The following is a 15,898-nucleotide window of genomic DNA, read 5'->3' as shown; positions in this document are numbered from 1 at the left end:
ATCTTGGGAAGATTCCTAGTATTATGTACTTGATGTATCTTGGGAAGATTCCTAGTATCATGGAAGATTCCTAGTATTATGTACATGATGTAGCTTGGGAAGATTCCTAGTATTATGTACATGATGTATCTTGGGAAGATTCCTAGTATTATGTACATGATGTATCTTGGGAAGATTCCTAGTATTATGTACATGATGTAGCTTGGGAAGATTCCTAGTATTATGTACATGATGTATCTTGGGAAGATTCCTAGTATTATGTACATGATGTATCTTGGGAAGATTCCAAGTATTATGTACATGATGTAGCTTGGGAAGATTCCTAGTATTATGTACATGATGTATCTTGGAAAGATTCCTAGTATTATGTACATGATATAGCTTGGGAAGATTCCTAGTATTATGTACATGATGTATCTTGGAAAGATTCCTAATATTATGTACATGATGTATCTTGGGAAGATTCCTAGTATTATATACATGATGTATATTTGGAAGATTCTTAGTTTCATGTACATGATGTAACTTGAGAAGATTCCTAGTATTATATACATGATGTATCTTGGGAAGATTCCTAGTATTATGTACATGATGTATCTTGGGAAGATTCCTAGTATTATGTACTTGACGTATCTTGGGAAGATTCCTAGTATCATGTACATGATGTAGCTTGGGAAGATTCCTAGTATTATGTACATGATGTATCTTGGGAAGATTCCTAGTATTATGTACTTGACGTATCTTGGGAAGATTCCTAGTATTATGTACATGATGTATCTTGGGAAGATTCCTAGTATTATGTACATGATGTATCTTGGGAAGATTCCTAGTATTATGTACATGATGTAGCTTGGGAAGATTCCTAGTATTATGTACATGATGTAGCTTGGGAAGATTCCTAGTATTATGTACATGATGTTGTTTGGGAAGATTCCTAGTATTATGTACTTGATGTATATTGGGAAGATTCCTAGTATTATGTACTTGATAAAGCTTGGGAAGATTCCTAGTATTATGTACATGATGTATCTTGGTAAGATTCCTAAAATTATGTACATGATATATCTTGGGAAGATTTCTAGTATTATGTACATGATGTATCTTGGGGAGATTCCTAGTATTATGTACATGATGTATCTTGGGAAGATTCCTTGTATTATATACATGATGTATATTTGGAAGATTCCTAGTATTATGTACATGATGTAACTTGGAAAGATTCCTAGTATTATGTACATGATGTATTTTGGGAAGATTTCTGGTATTATGTACTTGACGTATCTTGTGAAGATTCCTAGTATCATGTTCATGATGTAGCTTGGGAAGATTCCTAGTATTATGTACATGATGTAGCTTGGGAAGATTCCTAGTATTATGTACATGATGTATCTTGGGAAGATGCCTAGTATTATGTGCATGATGTATCTTGGGAAGATTCCTAGTATTATGTACTTGATGTATCTTGGGAAGATTCCTAGTATTATGTGCATGATGTGGCTTGGGATGATTCCTAGTATTATGTACATGATGTAGCTTAGGAAGATTCCTAGTATTATGTACATGATGTATCTTGTGAAGATTCCTAGTATTATGTAATTGATGTAGCTTGGGAAGATTCCTAGTATTATGTACATGATGTAGCTTGGGAAGATTCCAAGTATTATGTACATGATATAGCTTGGGAAGATTCCCAGTATTATGTACTTGTTGTATCTTGGGAAGATTCCTAGTATTATGTACATGATGTAGCTTGGTAAGATTCCTAGTATTATGTACATGATGTATCTTAGGAAGATTCCTAATAGTATGTACTTGATGTATCTTGGGAAGATTCCTAGTATTATGTACATGATGTGATGTATCTTTTTGGGAAGATTCCTAGTGGGAAGATTCCTAGTATTATTATGTACATGATATAGCTTGGGAAGATTCCTAGTATTATGTACTTGATGTATCTTGGGAAGATTCCTAGTATTATGTACATGATGTAGCTTGGGAAGATTCCTAGTATTATGTACATGATGTAGCTTGGGAAGATTCCTAGTATTATGTACATGATGTAGCTTGGGAAGATTCCTAGTATTATGTACTTTATGTATCTTGGGAAGATTCCTTGTATTATGTACATGATGTAGCTTGGGAAGATTCCTAGTATTATGTACATGATGTATCTTGGGAAGATTCCTAGTTTTAAGTACTTGATGTATATTGGGAAGATTCCTAGTATTATGTACATGATGTAGCTTGGGAAGATTCCTAGTATTATGTACTTGATGTACGATGCAATGTTCGTGTCCACTATTATTCTTACTACAAATGTGTATGTTAATCATGATAATTATAATAATAAGTCATGTTTGCATTTCTATTCATTACATTTCAATGCACATTCCAATCAGCATGCGTGATCTCGTTATATAAAGATGTCATGGAAAAGGTTCAAAGGACAGCTCCTGGAATTTATGGAATGTGCTCCTGAAAGCTCCTTTGGTATGTAGGAGCGCTCCTTGAAAAATGCTATTGTTCTCCCCTGGAATGTTATTGTTCTCCTTAGGAATGCTATTGTTCTCCTTAGGAATGCTATTGTCTGTCCGGAACTGATTACTTATATGCTACTGCCGTTATCAACGCCAACGGGGTTCATAATCGCTACTGAGAAATGAGCACCCCCTTTATGCATGACTTCATGGTATTCCGTGTTTGCTGTTTGAACAACATATGAACAGCGTGATCATGTTCAGTGATAACATTGCTTATATGTTCATTACTTTCGCCTATTTCTGATGTAAGTTTCATGTTCATAAAATGTTTGAAAAATTGGTGTAACAGAACTGTTGGAGAGTATATATATAAAGTTACACTGCCACGTCCTGCTGGAGTATTGATATGACACAAAGCGGAGTGGTGTCTAGTATTATGGGAGAGTCCTGTTGGGGTTAACGCCATTTTATCATGAAAGATTACCGTAAAATATCAATAAAATCTGCTTTACTATTTTTCTTAGTTGATCCAGTGGGGTTCTGCTGAAAGCAGACTTTAAGAATATGATTCAGCTTGGGAAGATTCCTAGTATTATGTACACGATGTAGGATGCAATGTTCGTGTCCACTATTATTCTTACTACAAATGTGTATGTGAATAATGATAATTATGATAATAAGTTATGTTTGCATTTCTGTTTAAATCAAGTGCAATTAGAATATCGTAAAGCACCATGTTCTTTATGTTACATATTGTAAGAGTGCCACATTCCACAATGTCTCATTAGATTGGCCTAAATCAGATTTTGGAAACTCAAGTACATATATGGAAATACAATTCATCTGTGGCCATGAATTGTTAGTAAACATGATGTAGATAGTGAGAAAATTGTAAAACGCATATATTACAAAATTGCTGTAGATCTGCATCTTCTGATTGTTGAAGCAGGATTGAGGAGTATCAGCTTCATCACTCTTCACAGTGAGTGTCCTTGTAGATCAGCATGCAGTTATTATTTTGGAGTGAGTGAGTGAGTGAGTGAGTTTAGTTTTTCGCCGCACCCAGTAATATTCCAGCTATATGGCGGCGGTCTGTAAATAATTGAGTCTGGACGAGGCAATCCAGTGATCAACAGCATGATCATCGATCTGAGCCAAAAATTGTCAACCAGATCAGCGAGCCAGAACACCCGATCCCGTTAGTCGCCTCTTACAACAAGCATGGGTTACTGAAGATTACATCATAAGTATGATTGGTTCATACTGTAATGTGCATAATAACAATTTATATTTTTATCATAGAGTTTAAATAAAATGAAGGTTTCGAACGACAGTCTAAAGATTATTTTTTCGCCATCGGTTCGAATCCGATCAAAGGCAAACCCACTTTATTCATGTTAATGTCGACATTACTTCAAATGTTACATCTTTACAAACAGCAAATTACTTTAGCATGTTTGAGGCAAATGCATATATTATTTTTGTTGTCCATATGTAGTTTAGAATTGATTTATGTGTTACACAGTCTACTGTATTGAGAAGCTCATGAAATATGGAGTTTTTACCGGAATAGTAAGCTAGTATAATTTTCGCCGCTTTTAGCAATATTCCAGCAATATCACGTCAGGAGACACCAGAAATGAGTTTCACACATTAGTACCCTCGATTGAATCGGAGTCGAGTCTTCGGTGCGACGAGGCGAACACTTTAACCCCTTCAGAATAGGCAGCACTATTTCTATCTATTGTAGCATGTTCCTTCAACCTAAGACATTTTGATCATGAAACAAAATGCTGAAAACATTTTCAGTGTTCATGTTTTATGTTTATTTCATGGACTTTCTTGAGATACTTTGGCCACACGCAGACGTGTGGACAAACAGACTCGAGAGCCTGCTTTTGATGTAGGGTCCTCTGTCTGATAGTGTACCAGTTGTCGTGTTGTCGGTATATATCAGGGGATGATGGGTCCTCTATCTAATAGTGTACCAGTTGTCATGTACCAGGTATATATCAGGGTATGTAAGGTCCTCGGTCTCATAGTGTACCAGTTGTCGTGTACCAGGTATATATCAGGGGATGTAGGGTCCTCTGTCTGATAGTGTACCCCAGTTGTCGTGTACCAGGTATATATTATGGGATGTAGGGTCCTCTGTCTGATAGTGTACCAGTCGTCGTGATGTGGTTATATATCAGGGGATGTAGTGTCCTCTGTCTGATAGTGTACCCCACTTGTCGTGTTGTGGGTATATATCAGGGGATGTAGGGTCCTCTGTCTGATAGTGTACCAGTCGTCGTGATGTGGTTATATATCAGGTGATGTAGTGTCCTCTGTCTGATAGTGTACCCCACTTGTCGTGTTGTGGGTATATATCAGGGGATGTAGGGTCCTCTGTCTGATAGTGTACCCCAGTTGTCATGTACCAGGTATATATCAGGGGATGTAGGGTTCTCTGTCTGATAGTGTATCAGTTGTTGTGTACCAGGTATATATCAGGGATGTAGGGTCCTCTGTCTGATAGCGTACAAGTTGTCGTGTTGCGGGTAAATATCAGGGGATGTAGGGTCCTCTGTCTGATAGTGTATCAGTTGTCGTGTACCTGGTATATATCAGGTTGTGATGGGTTCTCTGTCTGATAGTGTATCAGTTGTCGTGTACCAGGTATATATCAGGGGATGTAGTGTCCTCTGTCTGATAGTGTACCCCAGTTGTGTACCAGGTATATATCAGCGGATGTAGGGTCCTCTGTCTGATAGTGTAACAGTTGTCGTGTACCAGGTATATATCATGGGATGTAGGGTCCTCTGTCTGATAGTGTACCAGTTGTCGTGTACCAGGTATATATCAGGGGATGTAGTGTCCTCTGTCTGATAGTGTACCCCAGTTGTTGTGTACCAGGTATATATCAGCAGATGTAGGGTCCTCTGTCTGATAGTGTAACAGTTGTCGTCTACCAGGTATATATCATGGGATGTAGGGTCCTCTGTCTGATAGTGTACCAGTTGTCATGTTGTGGGTATATATCAGGGGATGTAGGGTCCTCTGTCTGATAGTGTACCAGTTGTCGTGATGTGGTTATATATCAGGGGATGTAGTGTCCTCTGTCTGATAGTGTACCCCACTTGTCGTGTTGTGGGTATATATCAGGGGATGTAGGGTCCTCTGTCTGATAGTGTACCAGTTGTCGTGTTGTGGGTATATATCAGGGGATGTAGGGTCCTCTGTCTGATAGTGTACCAGTTGTCATGTACCAGGTATATATCAGGTGATGTAGGGTTCTCTGTCTGATAGTGTATCAGTTGTCGTGTACCAGGTATATATCAGGGATGTAGGGTCCTCTGTCTGATAGCGTACAAGTTGTAGTGTTGCGGGTAAATATCAGGGGATGTAGGGTCCTCTGTCTGATAGTGTATCAGTTGTCATGTACCAGGTATATATCAGGGGGGGTAGGGTCCTCTGTATGATAGTGTACCAGTTGTCGTGTTGTGGGAAAATATCAGGGGATGTAGGGTCCTCTGTCTGATTGTGTACCAGTTGTCGTTTTGTGGGTAAATATCAGGGGATGTAGGGTCCTCTGTCTGATAGTGTACCAGTTGTCGTGTTGTAGGTAAATATCAGGGAATGTAGGGTCCTCTGTCTGATAGTGTACCAGTTGTCGTGTACCAGGTATATATCAGGGGATGTAGGGTCCTCTGTCTGATAGTGTACCAGTTGTCGTGTTGTGGGTATATACTAAGATGTAGGGTCCTCTGTCTGATAGTGTACCAGTTGTCGTGTTGTGGGTAAATATCAGGGAATGTAGGGTCCTCTGTCTGATAGTGTACCAGTTGTCGTGTACCAGGTATATATCAGGGGATGTAGGGTCCTCTGTCTGATAGTGTACCAGTTCTCGTGTTGTGGGTATATATCAAGATGTAGGGTCCTCTGTCTGATAGTGTACCAGTTGCATGGTTGCCTGCCTGATAGCGTATTGGGTGTCGGGTATACCTCTGATCACTGAACAAAGCCTTCTTTGCGCTCAGGTGATCGTATCGCACAAACGTTAAGATATAAACTAATTCTTTTGTTCGTTGTAGAGCTATGGTCTATTTGTGCATCGGCTCACGGAAATGTATCGATGTACAAGTAATGTTACCTGCAATGAAAACGATGACGCTGCTGTGGCGCATGATGTCGTAAGGTCGTAAATTGATCTCTAACGCAAGACGGACGCCTTTCTCAAGCTTCCTTTCCGCCGTTCTCCGAGCAATATGAAGGACGGGCTTGAGGACAGGGTGCGGCAATTTTCAAGAAACTGATGCTTTTCTTAGAAAGAGAATTGAATAGCAATACCTTATATGGATTAACTGATACACGTGTGTAGCAGGTCCCCATGGGGTCCCGAGGTTATTAGCAAAGATGCGAGGATTATTACATGTGACGGTTAATTATAAATACAGTACTTTGTACATACATTTTAGCGGGGTCATTCACATTGTACATGCTCCTCCATAAAAAAATCATCATGACCCCCAAGCCATAAATTATTAACCGTCCCTAATTTGTAAATGAACAGTGTGACCTGGAAGTTTGGATGTAAAACACTGTGCCTCACTGTGTCTCTTCCAGATTGGTCCCTGCCTAGCGCTCGGCATTAATGGGTACAACAAGGACTGGTCGGCTCGGAGTCAGTATTATGTGTTTGAGTGGGGTATTCATGCTTCACTACGGCATGGTATCTCAGTGGGCTAGCACTATAAAACCAGCGGTGTCCTCCCATTTGTGAGACACATTAATTAATGGTTCAGTGCACATAGGGGGTGTTTCCACATCCCCACAATGAAAGTGGGCGCAGCCCAGTTGTTGAAGAGTACCCACAGGAGGCATAGTTCATTGATGAGTTGATTAATGAAATAGATTATCAAAGATTATATTTACAAAGAAGAAATAGTTCATTGAATATTTTATTTATTCAGAAGAATATGTAATTATGATAACACATTTTTATTGACTATTATGAAGTTTGAAAGTCATTTTGGTTTAAACATATTTTATTATCATTTATGAAAATGAATTGGGATTGGTGAACAAGCATTACTGCTTATTTTAACACCACTCCCATGCAACATAAAATACAAAATGAAATGGAGGATGTGACGTTATCGATATTGACTGTTGCACAAATATATTTTAACTGTATATAAATATATACAGATTACATCAAATACAACTATTCTCTAAGAAGTCATAATTTGAGAGTTACAGTTGCGTGTGTCTAACAAGCTATTGTAGGAATATAAATCAATCATGAGAAGGTTGTTGAGTTAATTTAAGTATTTTCTTGAGAAAATTTGAAGCGTTGTGTCTTGATGATGGAATCGTGGACGAATTCAACTATTTTCTGCTGGTTTACACGAGAAGTAAATTCTTGTTTCCGTTCAAAATGGTATCCAGGTTATAACTGGTAGTGTAACATACATATTAATTCTTATCAAGTGAGAAAATAGTGTAGGGCGTTTTCACTCTGATGTCGACAAGAGCAACATGGACTGTCTGTTAAATGTCTGTTATACTTATCGGCGTTTAGGTCGCTACATCCGAGCCTGAGGCGGCAGTGGACGATTTGACAAAAAACAAGATCCATAATTATAGTGCGTTTGGCTCAAAAGCGGACCGATGAATTGCAATCTAACTCAAAAACTAATAAACATATAATACTCAATGAAACGCTGATCATAATCAAAATATCAGACCAACTCTGTGATTTGTTTGCAGAATTTATGTCCTAAAATTAAAAAAGTTGTTTAACAAACTATCATTAAAATATTGACACAGTTCACTATTTGTTACGAGGGAGGAGTGCAGAGAAAGGGACAGCCAGGTGTTAGAGAAGCACGTGCACAAGTGCCGACAAAGTTATTGATTCATGAACCTGTGCTGTGCCGTCTCCATCCTTTCTCGCACACCCGGCTGTCCCTTTTTTCATTTTTAGGACATAAATTCTGCAAACACCTCCCAGAGTTGGTCTGACGTTTTCATTATGATCAGTGTTTCATTGAGTACTTTATGTTTATAAGTTTTCGAGTTAGATTGCAATTCATCGGTGCGCTTTTGAGCCAAACGGACTATAAGGTCAATATAAATCTTGTTTGGGTTTTTGTAATTAGGTTTTTAAATTCTGTGAGACTACATGACTCTTGGTAGGGCATTCCATAAATTAATTGTGTCGGGTAAAAAGGATTTGGCATAAGAGGCAGTTCGACTGTAAATTCCTTGTATTTCAGAGCTATTTCTTAAACTATAGCTTGTAGTTTCGGAGACAGAGTAAATCTGAGTAGGTAAATTAATTTCTCTTTCAAATGATCATAAAGTTACCTACACAAAGTGTTTAATTTTTAAGGACATTTACCGGAGTGTGGTAATCAATTTATCTTATAAAGTTTCATTAAGTTACCTCCAAAAGATTCAGTTACATAGCAAATCAGTAATTAGCTAGGGTTAATCCATTCTATCAGGCAGGGGATTATGGTGTGTTTTCTTTGTTAATTATTTACTCCACTGTCTCATAACCTGGAGTGTCACAGTTGGGAGTTCTCACAAATGGGAGTAGACCAAACAAGCTTAAGTCTGGGTTAGTACAAGCAGCCGCACATACACATACACACGCATGCACGTCGTCATATGAGCGAAATATTCTCAAGTACGACGTAAAACCCAATTTCACCTCACCTCACCTCACCTCTATTCCAGATATTATGAACGATTCCTATGTCTTCTTCAAACAGAACCACATATGACAGGCAAGAAACGGAACCGATATATAGACATGACAAGAAATCAATAAAAAGGTGGTGAAATAGTCTCGTAGACTCGACTACTTTTGTGTTTACAACAATATAAGTTCACAGTCTGAATGTGTATAAAAGAATCCAATTGATGTATCGAGTATGGAATACTGTAAGGGACATTCTCGTGATCTCGACCTTTGGAAACAAGCCAAAAATGCCAAAAGTGCGAGATGCGAGATCGCGAGATCGCGAGATTTGCCCAAAATTTCGCGTTCTCGCGATCTCGCATTCTCGTGTTTCTGGTAGGGGAGACCGGGGGCAATTGTAACACGGGGCAATTGTAACAAGGGCGATTACTCTAACACTTTTCGCTCAAGCATAGTGTAGCTGAGTAGAGTTATTTCCCTTTGCTCTCCTGCGGTACACATACAGGCGTTTTTCAGCTGCTCGCTCACGGCGAGATACAGTTGACGAAAAATCGTTTTTCACATAGGAAAGTAATTTTTTCACAAAACGTAATAAAACGTTCTTGATGCAGTAAATGTTGCTTTGAATGAAATTAACTGTTCAAGCGTAAAATTGAGGTATTACGACATATTTTGAAGTAGAAATATTTGAGAAGCCCAAAGTTGTTAACATGTGATGTGGCATGAAACATGGCTACTATCATCGGGGGCAATTGTAACTCTGTGTGACAATTGCCCCCATTTAATTTTCCCTTGTGTTATGATGATGAAGCAAATTATGATGAAGGTTTTATGTTAGTTCTCTACTAGTTTCATCATAGTAGGACATTTTCAGTCTTATGTTGATAGTATCAGCCCTCGGGTGAAAGTTTTTGATGTTAATCTTTCTATCATATTTTGGGCATACAAAAACAAGAATTTTAAACCAAAAACATGTAAAATGTCGGTGGTTACAAGGGTTTAATGTTAATTCATTTCCACCTCAATTAATCAAGATAACATCTTTCCACATTTAAAAAAAAAATTATTTGGAAAATAAGCAGATTGTTACATTTGAACCTTCTTTGTTACAATTGCCCCATCCACCTGTTACAATTGCCCCGTGCTAGGGGTCAATTGTAACACTTGCAGTAATTGCTTTTGATACGTAATAACTTTGTAACGACATGATAGTGCATTTTTAACGACACTGAGGTTTAAAGCCAAGATGTCAATGTACTAGATAGTACCGATTAACTTTGTGAGCGGTCGACTAGTATCAAATTACAAGAAGTTAAGTAAAAAGTGTTACAATTGACCCCGGTCTCCCCTACATAGCACTTTTTGTCCAACGTCGACAACGTGAGAATGCGACATTTGTACATGCTGTCAAATCTCGCAATCTCGCAATATCGACTTGTCAAATAAGGCCAGAAAACACGAAATCGCGGCAACGCAAGAAAGCGACATTTCATTTTCTCGCGTTCTCGCGATCTCGCGTTTTAGACGCTCTCGTTGCGCACAAGTAATATCATAAGGTCAAGGCGCATGCGCATCTTAGTAGTGCTGTGGTCATGCTTCTTTCATGCTTTTCACTTACTTCCCAAGTAACATTTAGCAACATTATGACATAGCTTGAAAATGCTATGTAATTTACATACACGAAGTGTAGGGTAGTGTTTATAAGTCCGTTCCCGTTGTTACAATTTCCTATGTACTTATAAATCCTCAACGTGTTAAATATAATTTAACAAACGAAATTGTGAATATGAATGTCCAATAAAAGTGAAAACATGAAAGTGTCCGGAAGCTGGAAAATATATTAACGTCAATGAGTGATAAAATATTGCTTATTGCTTAAAGCCGCATTAATTCACAGCTACACCGTCAGATAGAGAAATAATCACAGACCAGTGAGTTTGTCCATGATGCAATATCATATACGGCTAGCATATTCATTCAAACAAAATTCTAACAGGCCAATTTGTAGCAGTCGGCTAAAATGAGCGTGTCTGTGATATTTTACTCGACACCATATTCGCTACTTCAATAGATTTTCTTCCGCTCCCGCCTGACTACAAAACATCCTGCTTTATAATATTCTTTTGTCTTCGAGTTCAAAGAAATAGAAGTACATTTGTATCGCTAATAGTTGTGTTCCTGTGGCAGCCATGATATAGTGGAGTTCCAATGTGTTATTAACCACAGACTGACTGACTGAGTTTGGTTTTACGCCGCTTTTAGCAATATTCCAGCAACATCACGGCCAGAAATGGGCTTCAAACATTGTACCCATGTGGGGATTCGAACCCGGGTCTTCGGCGTGACGAGCCAACGCTTTAACCATTAGGCTACCCCACCGCCCCTATTAACCACAGACCAAGGGTTATGAGTGAGATATCTCTTAATTTTCATATCGTGGTGGAAGAAGACACCCTGTAATAACAATAATATACACGATATACACAACATAAAATCACATCTGATGAACATGTCATCATAATAAATATAGTGCATAAATGTTCCTATCAACAATCATATACAGGTATTACGCGATGCAATATCACACAGGTGACTTACGTGATCACGGGTTTACAGTAATATACAAAATGAGTGTTGACATAAAGACTTATAATAATACATGGTATAATAATGTAATAGACAATAGATACTGTACAAAGAAACCTATCCTGTGGGTGACAACGAGAGTGTGTCTGCACATCCAGCAGCCGCACAGTCCACGCATGCAATAACCCCATATAAGTACCACACACTGATCAAATGTAATCTTTGTCAAGTACATACAATATACATGGTAGATGAGATATATCAATCTTACATGATACAGAAAATAGTTACCAAACAAGAACTACTAGCCAGCAAATTGACTGGACATATAGCAAACAAACCATAAGCACATTCATGCAAGTTAAATTGTATACTGTGTATTGACTTTTATTTTGTTTATCATGGTCATATTTATACCTATTTTGTGTAATGATTAATGTTAGGGTTTAATTTACTATGTAACAATTTAAATGTATAATAACTAACCTTTGATTCTGACCAAACTGTGACACAGAACTGTACATGAAACACAAAGAAACCCGTGAAGATCGAGGTTAGAATGTATCTTCAGTAACCCATGCTTGTCGTAAGAGGCAACTAACGGGATCGGGTGGTCAGGCTCGCTGAATTGGTTGACACATGTCATCGGTTCCCAATCGCGCAGATCGATGCTCATGATGCTGATCACTGGATTGTCTGGTCGAGACCCGATTATTTACAGGTCGCCGCCATATGGCTGGAATATTGCTGACTGCGGTGTAAAACTACACTCAATCACTCACTCACTGAAACGGAAAGACAAGAGGCAGCTGAACTGACAACGAATTGCAAATTAAATGCATAAAGAAGTCGTCGTCTGCGAGACCACTATATCCTGATATAGGATAATGATGATTAGTTATCAATTTACGTACACACTATACAACCACTTAATTCATCCCTGTTACATTCGTACTTTCTTTACTAGATGAAATACTCCACAAACGTAGCCCCACTGAACATGCATGATGCATGTGAACCGAATCCTTCGACAGTAATTGTACACAGGTGCCTTAAAAAGCTCGATTAGAAAATAATAAAATGTAAATTAATATCCTTCCCGCCTCCCATGGTTTTTTTTAGAAATTAATCAAACTCTGTCTATTAATTTATTGCGGTCTTACCTCCACAAGCTCGGCATGCTAATATTGGAAATTAACCCCCATTCACAGCCCGGGGTACGTGCATTGCTCTGAATAAGTGAGTGAGTTTGGCTTAACACGACTTTCAACAGAATTTATCTTTCAGTTACATCACGGCTTGTCAGCTCGATATAGGATGAAACCCACCAACATAGGTTTCTCAAGGGACGCAACTCCATTGCGACGCCTCAGACGACTGAGCTACCCATGATTCCGGTTCAAGATGACTGTATAGGTAATTGGCAGAAAAACGCGAGATCGCGTTGGATTACTACTCTGTTCCACACTCTACATGTACACACGATGCAGTGGTTTCTCCGAAAGCTTCTCCACAAATGACCAACTCTGGGCAGACTTGGTGAAGGATTTAACCTGGTTTACTCCCATCGTTGTACCGTCCAGCAGAACATCACCATCAACAAAATCAACCTCAAATTTCAGATTTTGTCCAACAACCTTGGCACGCTTAAGATAGCTGTGGAATTCCTTGCTTTCATCATGAGTCTTGACATGCATCACAAGAGGATCATCCGATAAATAAATATGTGGAAAAGTACACAACGAATTCTATCATGAAGAGCCTCCACATTAATCAAACCCCGACCTCCAGAATTGATTGGCAAATATAAACGATTAAGAGAGGAGCGAGGGTGGTGAGCTCTGTTATCAGACATGATTCTTCTGGTCAGGCGGTCAAGACTCTGGATGTCTTGTTTTGTCCAATCAACTACTCCAAAGGAATAGGAAAGGACTGGCACAGCAAAGAATTGTGGCTTTGACTTTGTTTCGAGCATATTTTCTTTAAAGTTTTCGGCCCTGAAGTTTTTCTTGAATCTGGGCATTTTGAAGTTTGTCTCGAACTTGCATTCCAAGATAGGTGTAGGCCTTATCTTCCACAAGATGCTCAATAACTCCTACCCCTTATAACCTGACCGATCCATCATTAGTTACCTTGCCACGTTTCAAATGAAGAGTATTACATTTGTCGAGTCCAAATGTCATACCAATATCATTAGAAAAGGACTCAACAAGGAGAACCTGCTCTTTCAAATTGGTATCTCCTTTGGCAAGGAGCTCGATATCATCCATGTAAAGGAGATGAGTAAGCGGTGTTGGAGATCTGTGCTGAGGAGGTCCAGGATGGTAACCCTCCTCTCTGTTACAGAAACTCAAAGGATTTAAAGACAAACAAAAAAGCAAAGGACTCAATGAGTCCCCTGGAAATTTCCCTTCTGATTGGAATAGATTCCGAAGTCTGCACCTGCTCTTGCGAGTACATCTCAAGTTGAGCCGACCAGCAACTCATTAAAGACTTGAGTAAATCAAGTAGTCGCTCAGGGAGGTCAATACAACGCAGAGACTTCAGAATCCATTCACGAGGGACAGAGTCATATGCTTTTTTGTAATCAATCCAGCACATGGAGAGGTTTCGGTGATATGTTTTAACCTCTTCCAAAATTATTTTCTGAACAAGAAGTTGATCCTTGCCCCCCCAACATCCCTTTCTCTTCCCCTTCTGTTCTCTATTAATTATATCATTGGAAGAACAGTAGGATGACACGAGGTTTGTCATTATTATTATTATTATTATTATTATTATTAGATCTTCCCCAAATGGTGTCCAAACAAGTTTGCAACATTCGAGGCCTCAGCAAAGCTTTCACAGCGGTTTTTGATAGCCATTTGGAGGAATCTTCAAAACCTGATGCCTCGGTGACAAAGATGATGTCCGATTCCCTTTTTGGACTTAAACCATACGTTCCCGATTGTTTTAGGTTAAGAACAAGAAGCATTTTCGTATGTCACAGGATTGTCTGGTCCATACTTGGTTAATTAAAGACCACCGCCACGTAATAAAGCTGGGTTCGGCGTTGTAATGGTAGGAGGAGGAGAAGTATGTTGTCGCTGTCTACTATTGCAGAAGTAGCAGTTGATTTAGATGCAGACGGTCTTGTTCGACGATATGTCACTAATTGATACGAAAAAACTTAACCATTGAAATCACCCCATGGATGTTCCCCCTTTCTGTATACATTGTAAAAACAACATCTTAGCAGATCTTGCGTCACAGGATACCAGAACAGAACAGACTTTTATAATCGTTAATCACGTACAGTGCTATAGATCATGCATATATACACTTGCTAACTGTACCCTGAGACTTGAAGCCACTACAGATTTCTTTCTTTCATTGAGATATGTGATGATAGTGGCCAACAGTGAAAATAACGGATTTGCTTGCTTTATTGGATATAAGTAATCTCAGACTGTACCCGAAGCAGAGATAAAAAACTGTGGGAAGATCAGGTGGGGTTACAGTGAGAAATAGATATATATTTACTTCCATTATGCAATCTAAGAATGAATCGATTTATCGATTAACAAACTCAGACTCAGACTCTTTATTTCGTAGATGATGGCCGTTGAGTACAATGACGTGATTTATATGGAAAATTGTCATTGCCAAATTTGCCATTCATTTCAAAATATTGGCAAAGACTCTTACTTTGGGCATGTCACATATCATCCGAAGGTTCTACGTGTATGAATGATGATGTATTTACTGAATTATGAAATATCTATAGTATAAAGGCTCCGTGATGTGTCGTGACGTGTTGATATTAATGGGTGAAGCGTGCACATGTTATCTTTAACAGTACACTGCAACAAGAGCCTGGATATCAAACAATGAATGCATTTGTCACGCACCTGAAGCAGAGATAAAGTGAGTGATTATGGTTTTAGGCCGCTATTAGCAAACGGCCTTTGGGGGGGGGGTGCACCAGAAATGAGCTTTGTTTACCATATGGAAGGTACGAACTAGTATGTTGTAATGTTGTATATTAAAATCTGTAATTCATTTCTAAATAGTTCCGGGATAGAATTGGTCTTCAGCAACCCATGCTTGTCGGAAGAGGCGTCTGAAAGGATCAGGTGATCAGGTTCGCTGACTTGGC

At 38.8% G+C, this 15,898-nt stretch overlaps 1 protein-coding gene across 1 annotated transcript in view; it reads right to left on the bottom strand.

The window, feature by feature from the left end:
• Positions 1-6,771, bottom strand: part of LOC124273932 — a 108,695-nt gene extending 101,924 nt beyond the window's left edge. The window contains exon 1 of the mRNA XM_046709275.1: positions 6,616-6,771. Coding sequence (XP_046565231.1) covers positions 6,616-6,649 — 34 coding nt within the window. The 5' untranslated portion in view covers positions 6,650-6,771. The remainder of the gene's footprint in view (positions 1-6,615) is intronic.
• Positions 6,772-15,898: the final 9,127 nt, after the last annotated feature.

Source organism: Haliotis rubra, unplaced genomic scaffold (genome assembly GCF_003918875.1).
Source record: "Haliotis rubra isolate DU_JTF1 unplaced genomic scaffold, ASM391887v1 Scf186, whole genome shotgun sequence".
Taxonomy (NCBI): domain Eukaryota; kingdom Metazoa; phylum Mollusca; class Gastropoda; order Lepetellida; family Haliotidae; genus Haliotis; species Haliotis rubra.
The sequence above is the reverse complement of the archived record's forward strand: the minus strand, read 5'-3'. Positions and strand labels throughout refer to the sequence as shown.